At 38.7% G+C, this 16,953-nt stretch overlaps 1 protein-coding gene across 8 annotated transcripts in view; it reads left to right on the forward strand.

Moving 5' to 3' along the window:
• Positions 1 to 16,879, forward strand: part of NCAM1 (neural cell adhesion molecule 1) — a 488,278-nt gene extending 471,399 nt beyond the window's left edge. For all 8 annotated transcript variants that reach the window (XM_073603080.1, XM_073603079.1, XM_073603081.1 and 5 more), the window contains one exon: positions 9,088 to 16,879. In XM_073603080.1, coding sequence (XP_073459181.1) covers positions 9,088 to 9,208 — 121 coding nt within the window. In that variant the 3' untranslated portion in view covers positions 9,209 to 16,879. The remainder of the gene's footprint in view (positions 1 to 9,087) is intronic.
• Positions 16,880 to 16,953: the final 74 nt, after the last annotated feature.

A 16,953-nucleotide genomic window follows, 5' to 3' on the forward strand; every position in this document is an offset into this window, starting at 1 on the left:
TCAGAAAGGACAAACACGAAAATTGTTCTCATATGATACCAGATAGTACTATTTTAGTTTAATCAGCACAGTTTTCAGCCGAAAATACAATATAAATACACTACAACATATTACATTATTTCCGAATATTTATTCTGTCGTTCGAGAATTTTCATACCTTAGTAACCTATTTCTTTTCTATATGGACACTATATCCCCAAAAAAACAGACAATCATTTATCCGATAATCTCATTGTGTGTACTAGGCGTAAGTTACAGTATGCCTCTTAGACTAATTTTTCTGTTTTTGATTTTGGCTGCACTTAGCCTTTAAGATTACCTAGTTCTTTGACCTACAGCCGTGGCCAAAAGGTTTGAGAATGACATAAATATACATTTTCACAAAGTCTGCTGCTTCAGTGTTTTTAAATCTTTTTGTCAGATGTTACAATGGTATACTGAAGTATAATTACAAGCGTTGTCCCTTCTTTTTCAAGTCCTATGCAATTTGCCTTGGCATGTCAATCAACTTCTGGTCCACCTCCTGACTGATGGCAGCCTATTCTTGCATAATAAATGCTTGGAGTTTGTCAGAATTTGTGGGGGGTTTTTTGTTCACCCGCCTCTTGAGAATTGACCACAAGTTCTCAATGGGATTAAGATCTGGGAAGTTTCCTGGCCATGGACCAAAAAATGTTGATGTTTTGTTCCCCAAGCCACTTAGTTATCACGTTTGCTATGGCAAGGTGCTCCATTTTGCTGGAAAAGTCATTGTTCATCGCCAAACTGTTGTTGCATGATTGGGAGAAGTTGCTCTCGGAGGATGTTTTTGTACCATTTTTTATTCATTGCTGTGTTTTTAGGCAAAATTGTGAGTGAGCCCACTTCTCTTGGCTGAGAAGCAACCCCACACATGAATGGTCTCAGGATGCTTTACTGTTGGCATGACACAGGACTATTGGTAGTGCTCACATTTTCTTCTCCGGACAAGTTTTCTTCCGAATGCCCCAAAAATGACTTTACTCCAGTCCTCAGCAGTCCGATCCCTGTACCTTTTGCAGAATAGCAGTCTGTCACTGATGTTTTTTCTTGAAGAGAAGTGGCTTCTTTCCTGCCCTTCCTGACACCAGACCATCTTCCAAAAGTCTTTGCCTCACTGTGCGTGTAGATGCACTCACACCTGCCTGCTGCCATTCCTGAGCAAGTTCTGCAGTGGTGGTGGCCCTATCCCACAGCTGAATCAACTGTAGGAGATGGTCCTGGCACTTGCTGGACTTTCTTGGGCGCCCTGAAGTCTTCTTCACAAATGCAGTGGACATATTTTTGGGGGGATTAAGTTATTTTTCATGGCAAAGAGGGACTTTGCAATTAATTACAATTCATCTGATTACTCTTCATAACATTCTGGAGTATATGCAAATTGCCATTATAAAAACTGAGGCAGCAGACTTTGTGAAAATTTATATTTGTGTCATTCTCAAAACTTTTGGCCAGGGCTGTATATATGTGACTTTGGGACAACATTTCAAGTTCTTAGTGGCTGATAACAGGTCCATGGCTTACAAACTTCCAGGCAGCACCACAACTATGTTAACTAAAAAAACAACTTAGTTTAAGCTTTTATTTTGTAAAACTGAGAAAAAAGTACTGGTAGTCGCCACCAAAGACAAGATATTAGAAAATTATATATATGTAAAAATCTACTTAAAAGTACTTTGCAAGAGATTGTAATGAGGAATACCGTAGCTGTGCCTGAGCCTAATCTTACCTCCCAAACCAGATTATTAATAAACAAAGCTTCTCATCATTGTTATGGGTTAGTATCTAGTAGAAGTTACTCGCATTCAACTTGACTAGTTCTACAATGTTGAAGGTGTTGCTCAGCTTATCCAAGTCTCTTTTCAGTTATGATCGGTACCAGAAACAATAGGGACACCAGAAAGGTGTCTCTATTGGTAGACTTCCCTACACTTGCTGTTTTGGTAGCAACAAGGGTTAAAAGAGGGGGCAGTCTCCCCACTGGAGACACAGACAGCAATAAAAAAACTGGTAGAGTTTTCACGTGCTTAGTACATTAATCAAAAACACAAAAAAGGAATACTGCAAAATTTGTAATTTTGGACAGTATGGGAAAGGGTTAGAACTTCTGTGACAGGTTTATATTGCTCTTTCTGTAGCTTTTGGAGAGATCTACCCTCACGTCCTAAGTGGTCACTGGAAATAATAGCAACCTCTCTAACCTTAATAGAACATAAAGTTGTATTAAACCCAAAAGCAAATATTTATTAAATGACATTTTACCAGTTGCTATATGTGATGGCTGCATTAGGTTTATTTTTCAGGCTTTCAGAATCCCCAGTTATTGACCAGTACATCTGCTGTTTTTCAAAAGAACAAGCACCCTTGTAGGTATAGCAGTTACAGGGGTGAGACAAATCATTTACCACTGACAGGGGTGCTTACCATGATCAGCTTATATTTATGTAAAATCTTTATCCCAGCAGGAAAAAAAAAACTGTTGTAATTGCTTATAAATTGTGAGCTGGAGTTCAGATTCAATTTGTAAGTCTATCCAAATCTGCTAGTCCATGTAACACTCCCCTCCCACCAGATTGACAATGCTGCTGTCCAAAGGTGCCCCTGTGATCACTAGGGATGAGCCCGATGTTCGAATCTAACGTAAGTTCGACTCGAACATCGGGTGTTCGCATGTTCGACAAATCCTGAACATTATGGGGCGTTCGCAGCAAATTTGAGCGCCGCAGAACGCCCAATAATGCACTGTGATATTACAGTGCATTGATGTCTGATGATTGGCCAAAACATGACTGCATGCTTTGGCCAATCACAGCACACTTTGCTGTGAGAGTCATGATTGGCCAAAGGCAGGATGCCTTTAGCCAAAAATGACTCAGGGGGATAAGGGGGAGATAAGTGTACAGTATAAAATACAGTGTATTGAAGTGGTTAAGGGGAACCCTATGACAGATATAAGAAAAAAAAACGTCCATACCAGGCCCCTTGGGTCTGGTATAGATTTTAAGGGGAACTCCAAACCAAATAAAAAAAAAAACGGCGTGGGGCCCCCTCAAAATCCATACCAGGCCCTTAGGGTCTGGCATAAGTTTTAAGGGGAACTTCCCACCAAATTTTTAAAAAATTGGCGTGGGGTCCCCCCAAAATCCATACCAGACCCTTATCCGAGGAAAGGGGGACGAGCGAGCGGCCCCCCTCCTGAACCATACCAGGCCACTTGCCCTCAACATGGGGAGGGTGCTTTGGGGTCACAGTATTTTAAAATTTCTTTATTAAAAAAGAGAAAGGAAAAAAAAGTGTCCCGCGATGTTCATACATCTTCAATCATGGTGCAGACGGACCCGAAAAATAGCAAAAAAAAAGAAAACACTCCGCCTCCATGGGAGGCATCCCGCCGACTGCTGTCTTTTCGCTGTGACAGCTGTTGTATATGGAAGGGCGGGGGCACCCAGTGATGTAACCGAGTGACGTCTCCCCTTCTGACGTCATGTGCAGGGGTGAGGTCATCCGTTTACGTCAACAGGTGGCCCCGTCCTTGCATATATAACAGCTGTCACAGTGAAAAGACAGCAGTCAGCAGGACACCTCCCATGGAGGCGGAGTATTTTCGGTTTGATTTTTTTCTACTTTTCAGGTCCATCGGTGCCGTGATTGAAGATGGATGGACATCGCAGGACACTTTTTTTTCATTTTTCTTTTTTAATAAAGGACTTGTCAAAAACTGTGTATTATGGTTTTTACTTTTTTACACTTTTTTTGGTGAATGAGTAGGGGTAATACCCCTACTCATTTCCATAGGGGGACGGGATCTGGGGGCCAGATTCCAATAAGCCCCCCTGCCCGCAGACCCCCACAACCAATGGCCAAGGTTGTGGGGATGAGGCCCTTATCCCCATCAAAATGGGGAACAAGGTGCTTTGGGGGCGACCCCAAAGCACCCTCCCCATGTTGAGGGCAAGCGCCCTGGTATGGTTCAGGAGGGGGGGGTGCTTGCTCATCCCCCCCTTTCCTGGCCTGCCAGGCTGCTTGCTCAGATAAGGGTCTGGTATGGATTTTGGGGGGGACCCCACGCCATTTTTTTTTTTACATTTTGGCGTGGACTTCCCCTTAATATCCATATATCCGGCCTGGTAAGGACTGAGGGAAGGGAAACCCACACCAATTTTTTCCTCGATTTTTTATCTTCATTGCCAGGTGCCAGCAATACATTACAGCTGCAAGTAGTTTTAAATTACATGTTTTCCTTTACAAATGTCATTTTTCTGCAGCACAGTAAAACACATGAGACAGATGCACCACTTTACAGGCAGACTGGGGAAATCATACTACCTCCTTAGTCACCAGGACAAGGGGTAAGGCAAAAATCTCCCAAACAAGGACACAGAGGGCAATAAAACCTTGAGCTAGTTTGTAAACTTTCCAGTTGTGACCTAAGAAAAAGGCTAGCAAATAATACAGTATAGCTGTAACTCAAGGCTGGTCTATTTTAGTAAAAAAGCATGAATCAAGCTCACTCAACACTTTTTAGGGGACATAATGCATCTTCCTAAAGCCTGGTACACACTAAGGCTATGTACACACGATAGGATTTTCCGACAACAAAACCATGGATTTCTTTTCCGAAGGATGTTGGCTCAAACTTGTTTTGCATACATACGGTCACACAAATTCCGAACGTCAAGAACGCGGTGACGTACAACACGTACGACGAGCCGAGTAAAATGAAGTTCAATAGCCAGGCTCTTCTGCTTGATTCCGAGCATGCAAGGACTTTTATGCGTCGGAATTGTGTACACATACTCGGAATTTCCGACAACAAATCTTGTTGTCAGAAAATTTGAGAACCTGCTCTCAAACATTTGTTGGCGGAAATTCCAACAACAAATGTTCTATGGAGCATACACACAGTCGGACTTTCTGACAACAAGCTCACATCCAACATTTGTTGTCAGAAAATCCTATCGTGTGTACGGAAAAAACTGACAGCTCTGCTCAGGGCCGCTGTACTAAACATGCAAGGTTAATTCAGCAATCTCCCCCACTGAGCTGTTGTGTTCTGACAGGGGGACGGCCCTGCAAGCCAATGTCATAATGTACTAGTATGCATTGCATACTAGTACATTATGAGAAAATTACTTTAGAAAAAATCATTCCAGTGCCACAATGTCAGCACTGAGACATCTGACATCTTCACCCGGTCTTCCTTCTGTTTTTAGGACCATGAGTGTCCGGGGGAGTGATGATGTCACTCCCGCGCAAGCGGTCAGGAGACACCATTTCCGGCACAGGCTCTGCAGGACCGGTGTCTTGCCGAGAATGTTCCCTCGGCGGATAAGTTCCCCCCTGTACTGCGCAGGCGCAGCGCCTGCGCAGTACATACTACTCTCAGCCGCCGGAGATAGCCGCAGCTCAATTGCTTCAATCAGCTGTACACGGCGCCTGCGCTCTGGGTCCAGGTTCCTTCCCCACCATCCAAGTGGACCTAGAGGGGGAATCTAAAAGTGCCGAGCGCAGCGAGGCCGTGCCTGAAGCGTGGCGAGCGAAGCGAGCCCGCGAGGGGCCCTCTTACAGGCGCCGTGTACAGCTGATTTTCAGCTGTTCTGCTTCGGCTATTTCCGCCGATACCTACTGCGCAGGCGCAGTAGAGGGGGGAACTTATATGCCGAGCGGAACTTTCTCGGCAGAACACTGGCACTGTAAGCCAGACTTTCGGAGTGCATGCGCCATGGATGTTATTGGCTGCATGCACTCTGAATATCTCCTAAACTCTGCAAGTTTAGGAGATATTCACAGTACCTACAGGTAAGCCTTATTATAGGCTTGCCTGTACATATAAGTGGTGTAACAACCACTTTAAGTACAAAGTAATTTGTGCTTTTCTGATCAGAATTGTTTAGAATTGTGGCTTATGATCAAAATTCAGGAGTGAAATAGTTTTGGTTTGCTATTGGATTCTAGCTTCTGTGTTGAGAATTTTAAATTGGAAAAAGTTGGTTGCTAAGACCATCAATGAAAATTCTTTCTTTAGGCAGTTTCCATTATATAATATTTTATCAACATTGCTTGTTTTTACTGAAAGGCTTGTTTCTAACAAACTAGCCAGAACTAGCTGTTGCTAACCACTAAGTCTTTTTTTATATTTTGTACAATATTTCTTCTGGAGTGGATACTATTATGAGATAAATGAGAATATGATTGCAGTCCAAGCAATCAATGCCCACCTATAAAAGAATAAAACATCAACTCTTAAACTTTGTGTATCTTTATCTTTCATTTGCTGATAAGACTGAAAGAAGTAGAGAGCTTTTGAAACTTTTCTAACATTAACCGTTTGCCATCCACCCTACAGCAGTTTTGTTTTGCTGCTACAGGGCGGCGGCTGTACACTGGATTGGGTATACAGTATATACATGATCCCGCACTTCTGGATAGGGAGCGTGCATGCACATCACCGGCGGCTCCTTCCCACTGTGATTACACACAGCAGAAGCCGATTGGCGGGTGCTGGGTACTCGATGTCCTCTGGCATCCAACAATCGCCATGCAGAGACACAGAACAAGGCAGATCGTCGTTCTGACAGGGATGGGGGGTGGAGTTTGTATCCCTGCAAAAACTACATTTCTTCCCCTAGTAAAAGCACAGTTCACATAAACACTGATAAGGCACATAGTTAACCCTTTGATTGCCCCTGATGTTAAGCCCTTCCCAGCCAGTGTCAATAGTACAGTGACAGTGCATATGTTTAGCACTGATCACCATATTAGTGTCACTGGTTCCCAAAAAGTGTCAGTGTCAGAATGTCCGTCACAGTCCCGCTATAAGTTGCTGATTGCCACCATTACTAGTAAAAAATAAGAGAATAAATAAAAATAAATAAACATATCCCATAGTTTGTAGATACTATAACTTTTGCATAAACCAATCAATATACGCTTATTGGAATTTTTTTTACCAAAAATATGTACCTAAATTTTTAAATAAAATTGATTTTTTTCATTTTTTTTTTAATTGGATATGTTTTATAGCAGACAGTAAATAAATATATATATATTTTTAAATTGTCTGTCTTTTTTGTTAAAAGTGCAAAAAATAAAAAATGCAGTGGTGATCAAACACCACCGCTATTTGTGGGAAAAAAAGGACATATATTATAATTGGCTACAGTGTCGCACGACTTTGCAATTGTCAGTTAAAGTAACGCAGTGCAGTATCGCATAAAAAGGCCTGAGGAAGGGGGTAAATCTTCTGTAGGTTAAGTGGTTAAACGCCCATATGTAATCACACCTGGCTGATTACATTTGATTTTACACTTTTCTATAGGGAAACGTGTAAGTGAAGCCTAAAGCCTGGTACACACTACCGGTCAGGAGCCGCTGTACTAACCATGCAAGGTTAGTCCAGTGATCTTCCCCGCTGAGCTGTTGTGTTCTGACAGGGGGATGGCTCCTCTGCCAGAATACTCCGATCAGCGCTCTCTGTTTAACCTCCCTGGTGGTATGATTATTTCAGATTTTTGATGCTCAAAGTGGTAAAATGTTTTGCATGGAAATTTGGCATTTTACATTGTAGGCCTGTAATTCTGAGGAATAACTCACTTAAATCTGTCCAAACAAGAGTCTAGTAGACATCCCGGGTATGATAACGTTTGAAACATGAAATCATAAATTATAATATAATAAATAACTATAAATAATTATAACAAATAATATAATAATAATACAAAATAATCAATAATGTAATCAAATCAAAACCACTAAAATTTGCTCAGTTGCAGAATTGTCGCTGTCGTTACTTTCAGTGTTTGGTGACGGATTTCCCCACAAATCACTATCGCTCAATTCTGCAAGTGATTCTAATTTATTATCGCTGTTTTCTAGCTGGTCTAAAACTGCTTTTGATGTAAAGGGACACTTTTTGGTTGACAATCTCCAGTTTCCAGGCAGAAAGAACAGTATTTATAATATAAAACTGCATGTAGGGCACTGGACAAACCACCAGGGCCAAAAGGGATGTGAAATAATTTGATACAGTAATGTAATCTGTAAGATTACAGTGTACTGTATGTATTGTGTGTTTTTAACTTTTTGAATTTGGCGCCGTGCTCCGTCCCCGTGCGTCGCAACGCTCGCAGGGAACGGAGCTCGGCACTGTAATAGATCAAGCGGAGGACACGGCTCGCACACAGCGGGGAAACATCGCAGGATCCTGGAGACAAGGTAAGTAACTTTGCCTGGATCCTGCGATGCGATCCCGAGTGTGGCTCGGGGTTACCGCTTTTAGTACAGAAAATTCCCCCCCGAGCCACACTCGGGAATACTGCTAAGGAGGTTAACTTATGTTTTAAAGGTAAAACCACACAGACTAAAAAACATCTACCCAAGAACAATAAAGGAGAAACATCTGCCTATCTATGTACAGTGCTGCAGGGTATGGCATGTACATTGAAGCTTGCCTGATGAAGTGATGCTTGTGCTGCCTTCCAACATTTGTACTTCCTTCAAAGGAAGTATTGACTCCATTGCACAAGTTGAGAAATCTCTGTGTCATAACGACCATTACAGATGTTGAAACCCAAGTGTCTTTGTAGGGTGGTTAAACTGGGATGAGTCCAAAGTTTTTTGGCCACCCTGTACCCAGATTATACACACAATTTAAATCATTTCTAACATTAGTATTGAAAAAGTGAAAAAAATTGTGTTGTCCACATCAATTAGATTCTTTCTTAAAGTTTTCTATAACAGACTACCAAAACCCACAAATAATCTAATAAATTGGTTTTCCTTTTAGAGCTTTCATCAAGAGGCCCGGGCCACATTTACAATCATTCTGACCAATGACAAAAGTGTCTAGTACTATCAGTGTTGTTCCAGATCTGACTGTAATGAGCTTTTAGGTTGTATTTTTAATTTTCTGTGCATATCACTTTCATTTTAAGCTAAATATTCGTCCATGTAAGCTGAAAATATGTATGTATTCGGTGAAATAACATTGTTTTTTTATGTATTTATCATCTGGTAAATGCTTGATATCATCCACTGTTCTCATACTCTCTCATTATTGTGTATTTCTAGGAAGGCCCCTGTAGAAGAGAACTCTAAGCCAGAAGAATCAGACACTAAGAGCACCCCAGCAGAAGTGAAAACAGTCCCCAATGAAGCCACTCAAACAAACGCGAACGAGAGTAAAGCATGATTTGTCCTCGGGGGGTGGGAAAGTGTTAAATGGGAAGGGGAAAGTGGATACTAAAAAATAATGTCTGAAGAGCCTCATGCTAGCCATTTACAGAGTGGGGTACATACACACAAACACTTCATCATTCCTCTCCAATCTTGGCCTTTGTTGTTATTATTATTTTTGTTTTGTTGCGTTTTTTTTTTTTTCTTTCAATAAAACCTGTATGTTTTTGTGAGATTGTAGAAACGATTCACCTCTTGTGTATATGCTTTTTATGAACAAAGTCAAGTGGTAAAGTGTTGATATGAGATATTCCATGCAATGCCCCCCCCCCCCAAACAAAAAAAAGATTCCCATTTTATTTATCATGTGGGAAAGGAGAGGTGTAGACAGTTAAGACCATTGCTTATAACTATTCGTTAACTCGAGACATCCAGGCAGAATCTAAATGTTCTCAAAAACAATACACTAAGCAAAATGTCAGTTAATGTTTCACCCCGAACTTTTGAGCTGTAGAAACTTGTTTTACTTGCATGGCTGGCAGTGTGAGGATTTGATTGATACATCTGACCACTGTACAGGCAAATAAATGTTGGAAAAGAGAGAAAGAAATCTGTATGTGTCTTATAAGTGAACAATCTGCTTTATTAGGTAATTGGTAAATACAGGATATGAATGAAAACACGTTTGATGGCCTTATTGTCTGTTGTTTTTTCACTTTGTTGCTCTTTCTGTAACGGCTATCATAAATGCACTCAATCTTGTACCAGGTCAACACAACATGGGTTTTGTCCGACAGAAAGCATTTTTATTTTATATTGGAATTACAACTTTAATGCAGGAGATTTCTGTAGCAGCTACTATTAAGAGCATCTCATGGGCAAACTGGAACAAGAGACACAATGAAAAATACTTTTTGGTAAACTTAGACTAAACAGGTGTTGTTGATATGACTGGTGCACTCTGAGGCATGTGGCTACATTGCCTTTTCTCAGTCCAGCCAAAGTGATGAACGATTGAATATAAAAATGAATGTTGTTCTGAGCTTATGAAAACCATTTTACGTTCCATGTAGCTATATTGAACACTGGATCTGGAAAAAAAATAGCCTGGCAATATCACGTTGAAGTTCACACTTTACTATTAAATATAGAAGAAAAATCTAAATATGTGATTCTTGATACTGCTATCATATATATAACCCAACCAGTGGTTGGAAATCCTTTCAACTTTGGGTCTTACTACATTGTATGAATGTCTCTTATAATAAACCTCAAGCCTTTATATGGGCTGTAATATGTCACAGCACACTCAGAACATCTCAGTAACCCTAATCTTGTCTAATCTTGTAGACAGCCTCTTGCATAAATGTGTGCATAAAAGGAAGAACAGTTTTCTATCTTTCATAGCAACCAGTAGGATATTGCTACTTATTGTCATTATTTTCAAAAGAATATGATTGGCTCTAATGGGTTATAGAAACTGTTCTTCAATAACAAACTTTCATGTATGAGGCCCATAGTCTTTGTAGATACACATTAGCTTTTGGTGTTGCTAAGTATGTCACAGATTCTTTACGTAGATAACAATGGCAAATGTACAATTTCCATAGACATTATAGAACACTTGATGAACCCCCTCATTAATCTAAATTAAAGAAATGTCTACAATCAAAATAGAATACCCTATGTACCACAGTTTGCACCTCTTTAATATGTCCACAAAACCCTTCTCACATAAAGTTGATATGTCTTAAAGCTGGTCACTTTCTTGTTTTTGACCTAAGAGTCTGGCCTATAAATGAACAAGACACTAGTGTCTTCACTGGCATGCAATGTCACTGACTTATATGATACTCAAGCCTTAGCATTGTTCCTCACAAACTGATAACCTGCATTTTTGTAAATATTAGTTCACCTTAAAAATGCCGGTTTCAGTCATATTAAATTATGGGCCCCTTAATTTCTCTACGGCATTAAATGTAGATCAGCTTTTAAACTTTTTTTTTCAGGCACTGGCTTGCGGGAAACCTAAACATATTATATGAATGTGGGCCACACTGGTTACACCTAAATTTCTATCTTGACACTGCACTGCTTCCAGATGAGGATCTATATATTTTTGTTTCCTTGTGTAGGATGCCAAATGTATATTTTTTACTTTTCCTTTATATTTCAATTTGCAGTATTGACATGCATTGTTGTTTCTATCTATCTATCTATCTATCTTTATATATATATATATATATATATATATATATATATATATATATATATATATATATATATATATATATATATATGTGTGTGTGTGTGTATTTTTTCCTCCATGTTTACAACCAATTGTTTTTCTCATTCATGTGCTTTTTTTTCACAATGATTTGTGCAACTGCATTTCTCAAAAGACACAGAATATCTACATAATATATATTGGATAACTAGCTTACGTGCTTTGTAATGAGATGTTTTGAGGGGAAAACAAATGTTTACAATTGACTGGTCCTGTTTCATTTCACAAGTGTGTTGTTAATATGATTTCACAGTTAAATGCTAAGCATCATTAACTCACCCTTCATTTTCTAAGGATTTATTGCTGCAGCATCCCTTAAGTATAGTTTAGATCACCATGGATGCACATTAGTGGGGCGCATGAATGTTGTACATCCCACCCCTCAATGAATAAAGATAGCTGCGTGCTTCATTAACAAATTACAAGCAGTGTACGGAAGCTGGAATGTGTCTGCAGAGATAAAGACCTTAATGTACTCACTATGAAGGGTATTCTTACACTAGAATAACAACAGGTGGACTTTAGGAGGACTACCCGGGTAACTGTTACTGTTCATATTAGTCAAATGCTTGCTTTCATTTTCATGCATGGTATATTCTGATTCATTGCCATAGACATTTCTGACATGAGATTATGGGCCTCCTAATCATTGGTGTCTAAAATATGAGCTGTTTTACTGCCCACTGCAACCATCCACATTCTCCTTATTCTTCTCTATAGTACAGTATTTGAGAATGCAAAAGAGAAGGCTATGCCCGCAATTTTTTTTTCTTCAGCCACTTTCAGTCAAGAGGCCTGAACTGAAAATCTTCTCTAATGCTTTCTATATACATCGATTTTTTTTTTTTTTTGAGAATATTGCATTTCAACGTGCCACACATGTGCTTACTGTATTTTTTTTCTCTCAATTCAATCCAATGTATGGTCATAGCTATGATCAAGACTACAATCATTTTAAATAAATGTTATTTCCAAAAATAATACACTGTTAAACTAAACATGACAAAACCCCATCAAAAACCATCAAACATTTTATGATCTGTTAGCTCAAATTATTTCTCTTTGACTTTGAAAAAGAAAATCACAACTAAAGGTCATCAAAAATGCCCACACAAGGTTTTTTTTTTTTTTTTTATAAATTATTAAAAAAATCTGATAAAACACTGAATTTTTTTAACAAGTAAATTGTAGTATAATAAAATAACCCTTTCCTTAATCTGGTATTCTCATCTGAGCTCCTAGTTCCCAGACCTCCCTTGCCCCGCAGTAGAGGAACACGTGTAGTGACTTGTATCATGCATCTATTTTTCAAAGCATGTATAGCCACACGATTGATCAAGTAAAGCTTATTTGGCTGGGAGCATTAGAGGTGCTGTTTTTCACAGCATACTGTAAATAATTAGAGGTGTTCTTTACTTCAATGGGTAACATTATCTTTTCTACCCAGGTACACGCAGAATACTCATAAACGTCCACAAAATTTTTGTGCCTAAAATATCAATTTATACCAATTATGGATTAGGCTCTTTAAAATCAATATTAAATATCTTGATAGTGATAGGTGCCTGCCATACCATATACTGGGCATTATATTGTAGAAAGTTTTAATCCTAGATTACAGACCTCTTGTCAAGACACTAGTGATATCAAAAAGCCTTTGCTACATTTATAGGGTATGTCAGCCAAAACTGTTCTATATAAAGAAAAAATAATGCTGCAATTCGGTGCAGCCCTATAAATATAATTGTACCATAAACACTTTTTTTTTTTTAAGGAAGTCTTGACAATTGTGTATAGATTCTATGCTTGAGTTGAGTGAAGACAATTATTGTTAGATCTATAAGGTTTACCTGTGTAGAGATGCCTTTGCATATTAAAGGGTGTGAGTGAACTGGTTGGGAATATTTACAAGGTTCTACTTAGGATAATGATAATTTACTAGTTTTTCTAAGCAACATGAATACTATATGTATTAGCCATAATGAAGAAATGCCAAAATCCTTCGATTTGATGCCAGCCCTCAGCTATAGTCCTATACACTTCAAGCAATTCCTTTTATTTTCTTATTTACATTAATTTTGCCAGGATGCAGAAACCTTCTCAAAAACAACTTTTCACGGCATTCAAACAATTTGAGAATATTAGATTGATACTATGTGCATTTGTTTGCTTCATTCTTTTTGATCAAGAAAAAAAAAATAGGAAATAAGAAAATCAACAATTTGTATTAAAATAATAAAAAAATTGAATGTCCCTTTCTCTAATTGCTGTCAGCTTGTGCACAGTAAATGTGTGAATATTAGTGTGAAATGTGTTTTTGTCATAGTATCATAATTAAAAAGGCTTCAAAAAGTATAGTTATGGTGGTGGAATAATATTTGATGGGAATTACAATTCAGAAGAGTTTTACAGACTCAGACCCCAGCAAATCCTTCATTCTGGTCCTTAGATTATGTGAAAATGGCAAAGTTCTGCTATGGTGTGTTTCCATTCCTTTAACAGTGAATGAGCATTTGTTTAAATGGTTTTTTAACCTTTTTTATTTTGTTTTGTATTTTTTGCATCTGGACAGTGAGCATTGCTAATTAAATTCAAACTGTGAAAAAATGGTCTTGTCACGTTGCTAAATTTTACTTTTTTGTTTGTTTCCTTTTTTTGCATTTTCTTTAATGTTAATAGGGATGGAAATGGAGGGATTTGCCTAATAGTTAATGCCAAGTGAGGAATATCAATTATACCTTATATGTTACGTTATACGTGTTACTGAATTAGAAATGAATCCATATGAATTGCTCTTTTTTTTTGGATGGTCAATTACTTTTTGTTTTATTTTTTGTCATTTTAACACACACTATAACCATATCATACTTGTCCAAATGAAAAAATAGGATACATTGGCCCTGATTTATCAAGTTGCAGTAACACTTATGGAGTTCTTTAAAGTGCTTAAAGTGATTATAAAGTCTCATTTTTTTTCTATAAAAAATAACAAACATGTTATACTTACCTGCTCTGTTGCAGTGGATTTGCACAGAGCAGCCCAGATCCTCCTCTTCTCGGGTCCCTCTTCTGTGCTCCTGGGCCCTCCCTCATGTTAAGTGCTCCCACAGCAAGCAGCTTGCTATAGGGGCACCTGAGCTGAGCTGTAGCTCCTTATGTCCATTTAGACACAGAGCTATGGTTTGGCCCCACCCCCTCTCTCTCCTGATTGGCTAACTGACTTTGATTGACATGTGTCGTGGACATCGCTGGACAAGGATGGGGCTCCGGTAAGTATTAGGGGGGCCGAGGAGGGCTGCTGCACACAAAAGGCTTTTTTATTTTAATGCATAGAATGCATTAAAATAAAAAAAAACCTTCTGACTTTACAACCCCTTTAAGAAATACTAAACTGAACTCTGGAAGCTCTGCTAATAAGAAAACAAAAAACAAGAACAAAACATATAGAGGGCAAGGGACTAGTCAGTACTATTGAATTTGGTTTCAATGAAGCTGATTCCCATTCCTTGCTCTACACTGTGTCTCTGTGTAGAGGTCGCCATCTTGGTAGAGGCAGGATTTTGCATTCTCATGTTAGAGCCTCCAGCTAGGAGATGAGTGAGCACAGTAGTGATATTACCAAGTCTCACTTTAAATCTCCTACAAGCAGCAATGAGAGGCAGAAGTTCCCTAGATCTCCCACTGTGGATATACAGATATGAGGCTGTAGGCACAGGAGTAGCTAGGAGTACCTACTTTTTTAGGAAGAACGCTAGCTATAAGGTACATGTTCCGTGGCATTGCTTATGCAAAATTAACATCTTTTGCTATTCCCCATAACAGAAAATTTTCACTTTTTGAGTTTAGATTCACTTTAGGAGTTCTGCTTGATTAAATAGAGAACTTAAGTTGCACTCTTGAGCTGAAACACACCACCCATATCTGACCATCTGTAAGCATGCCACATGTTTTTGGACAAGGCCTTGCTCTTTCCAGATCCAAAAATTAAGAATTCTGTGAGTTATGTAAAATTGCAGCCTAAGCACAGCTCTAGAAGCCATTTTGTAAAAAAAATATTCACTTCACACTATTAAAGACTTAACGAAAGCTTAAGACACAAAATGACACCTTTTGTAATCATGTCAGAGTTACGCTCTGAACCACTGCCACCTTGTGAGTTTCTGTGTAGTTCACAAAAAGGCTACTACCATTATGTATAAGCAGTGAGTGCAGTTTAAACCTGAGGATTAAAAGTCTTTACCCTTAAGAATGGTCCCCTTATACTGCAAGGGTAAACTTCTTGTTTTGCTTAGCAGATGATAATGAATATGGAGATGAAGTTGCTTCCATAGATTTCCTCCTCTTCATGCGATGGATATCTCAAAGCCTCTTCCCATTGCTGCCCAATTGGTCACAGTTCTCTGACATCATCCCGTACAATTGCAGGGCCAGTGATCCTGGATTGTATGGGAGGATGCTGAGGGTCTACCCACCTCAGCTTATCATCCCCTAGGCAAAATGAGAAGTTAACTCTTGCAAGGAGGAGAAGTTTTTCAGTTCTTGAGTTCAGCTTTAAGAATATCCTTGCATTTTTTAAATGGTCTTTTTACAACAGCTTACATCTGATTTTTTCAAATTTGATTTACCCTTTTTTTTTTTTTTAAGGCATAGTGAATGGCAGCTAATCTGCTTTAGGTCTTTTCTAGGCTGTATAGCATGCTGGGATATATACTCTAGTTTTACAACAGTTAAGCCAGATACTATCTCCTCTTAACATAATGAAAGAATAAAATGCTTGTAAATGAAGCAAAAGCTTGCTTACATAAACAGAACAAAATGTCATTGTTAATAACTCAAGTATAAAAGTTTAGAAAATGACTTATAACTACTGTGCCCTAAGTCATGTTTTGTTGATGCACTGAGTGGATTTGTGACACAATTTTATTTTAGGGACCAACACTTCCTTCTTATGTCTAGTAATATAACCATGTAATAAGTATGTGTTTATTATTGCGTTATTATGTTTAGACACTGCATATTTATCAGCTAATAGGCGAGAGCAAGCTCACACTGCATCCTTCAGACAGTTAAGTGTTCTTTTGTTAAAATGTGACATACAACTGTACATTCATTTTTTTGGGGTGTTGGGTTCATGGATGAAATATTATGTACAGGACACATGAATGAGGCCTGAGTTTCCAGGTGGGCCTTCTGTATTATGCTGTTCAAATGCCTCCATTCACATCCCTACCCTACATTCCCTACTTCTGGGGCCTTCTCTCTTGTTACAAAACTTTTTACCAAGTGAATCATTGACTACCAACTTTATTCCCATTCTCACTGCTGTAAATACTGAGTACTAATGGAGAACTTTGCATTCTGTCAAAATACTTGTGTTCAATAAAAGTTACAAAAAACTGACACTGTTTTAAGATCCCTTTGTGTGTTGTGAAGTACAACTTCCAAGCTGTAAAATGAAAGTGTCTTTATTATGT

The sequence above is a fragment of the Aquarana catesbeiana genome, linkage group LG10 (assembly GCF_042186555.1).
Source record: "Aquarana catesbeiana isolate 2022-GZ linkage group LG10, ASM4218655v1, whole genome shotgun sequence".
NCBI lineage: Eukaryota > Metazoa > Chordata > Amphibia > Anura > Ranidae > Aquarana > Aquarana catesbeiana.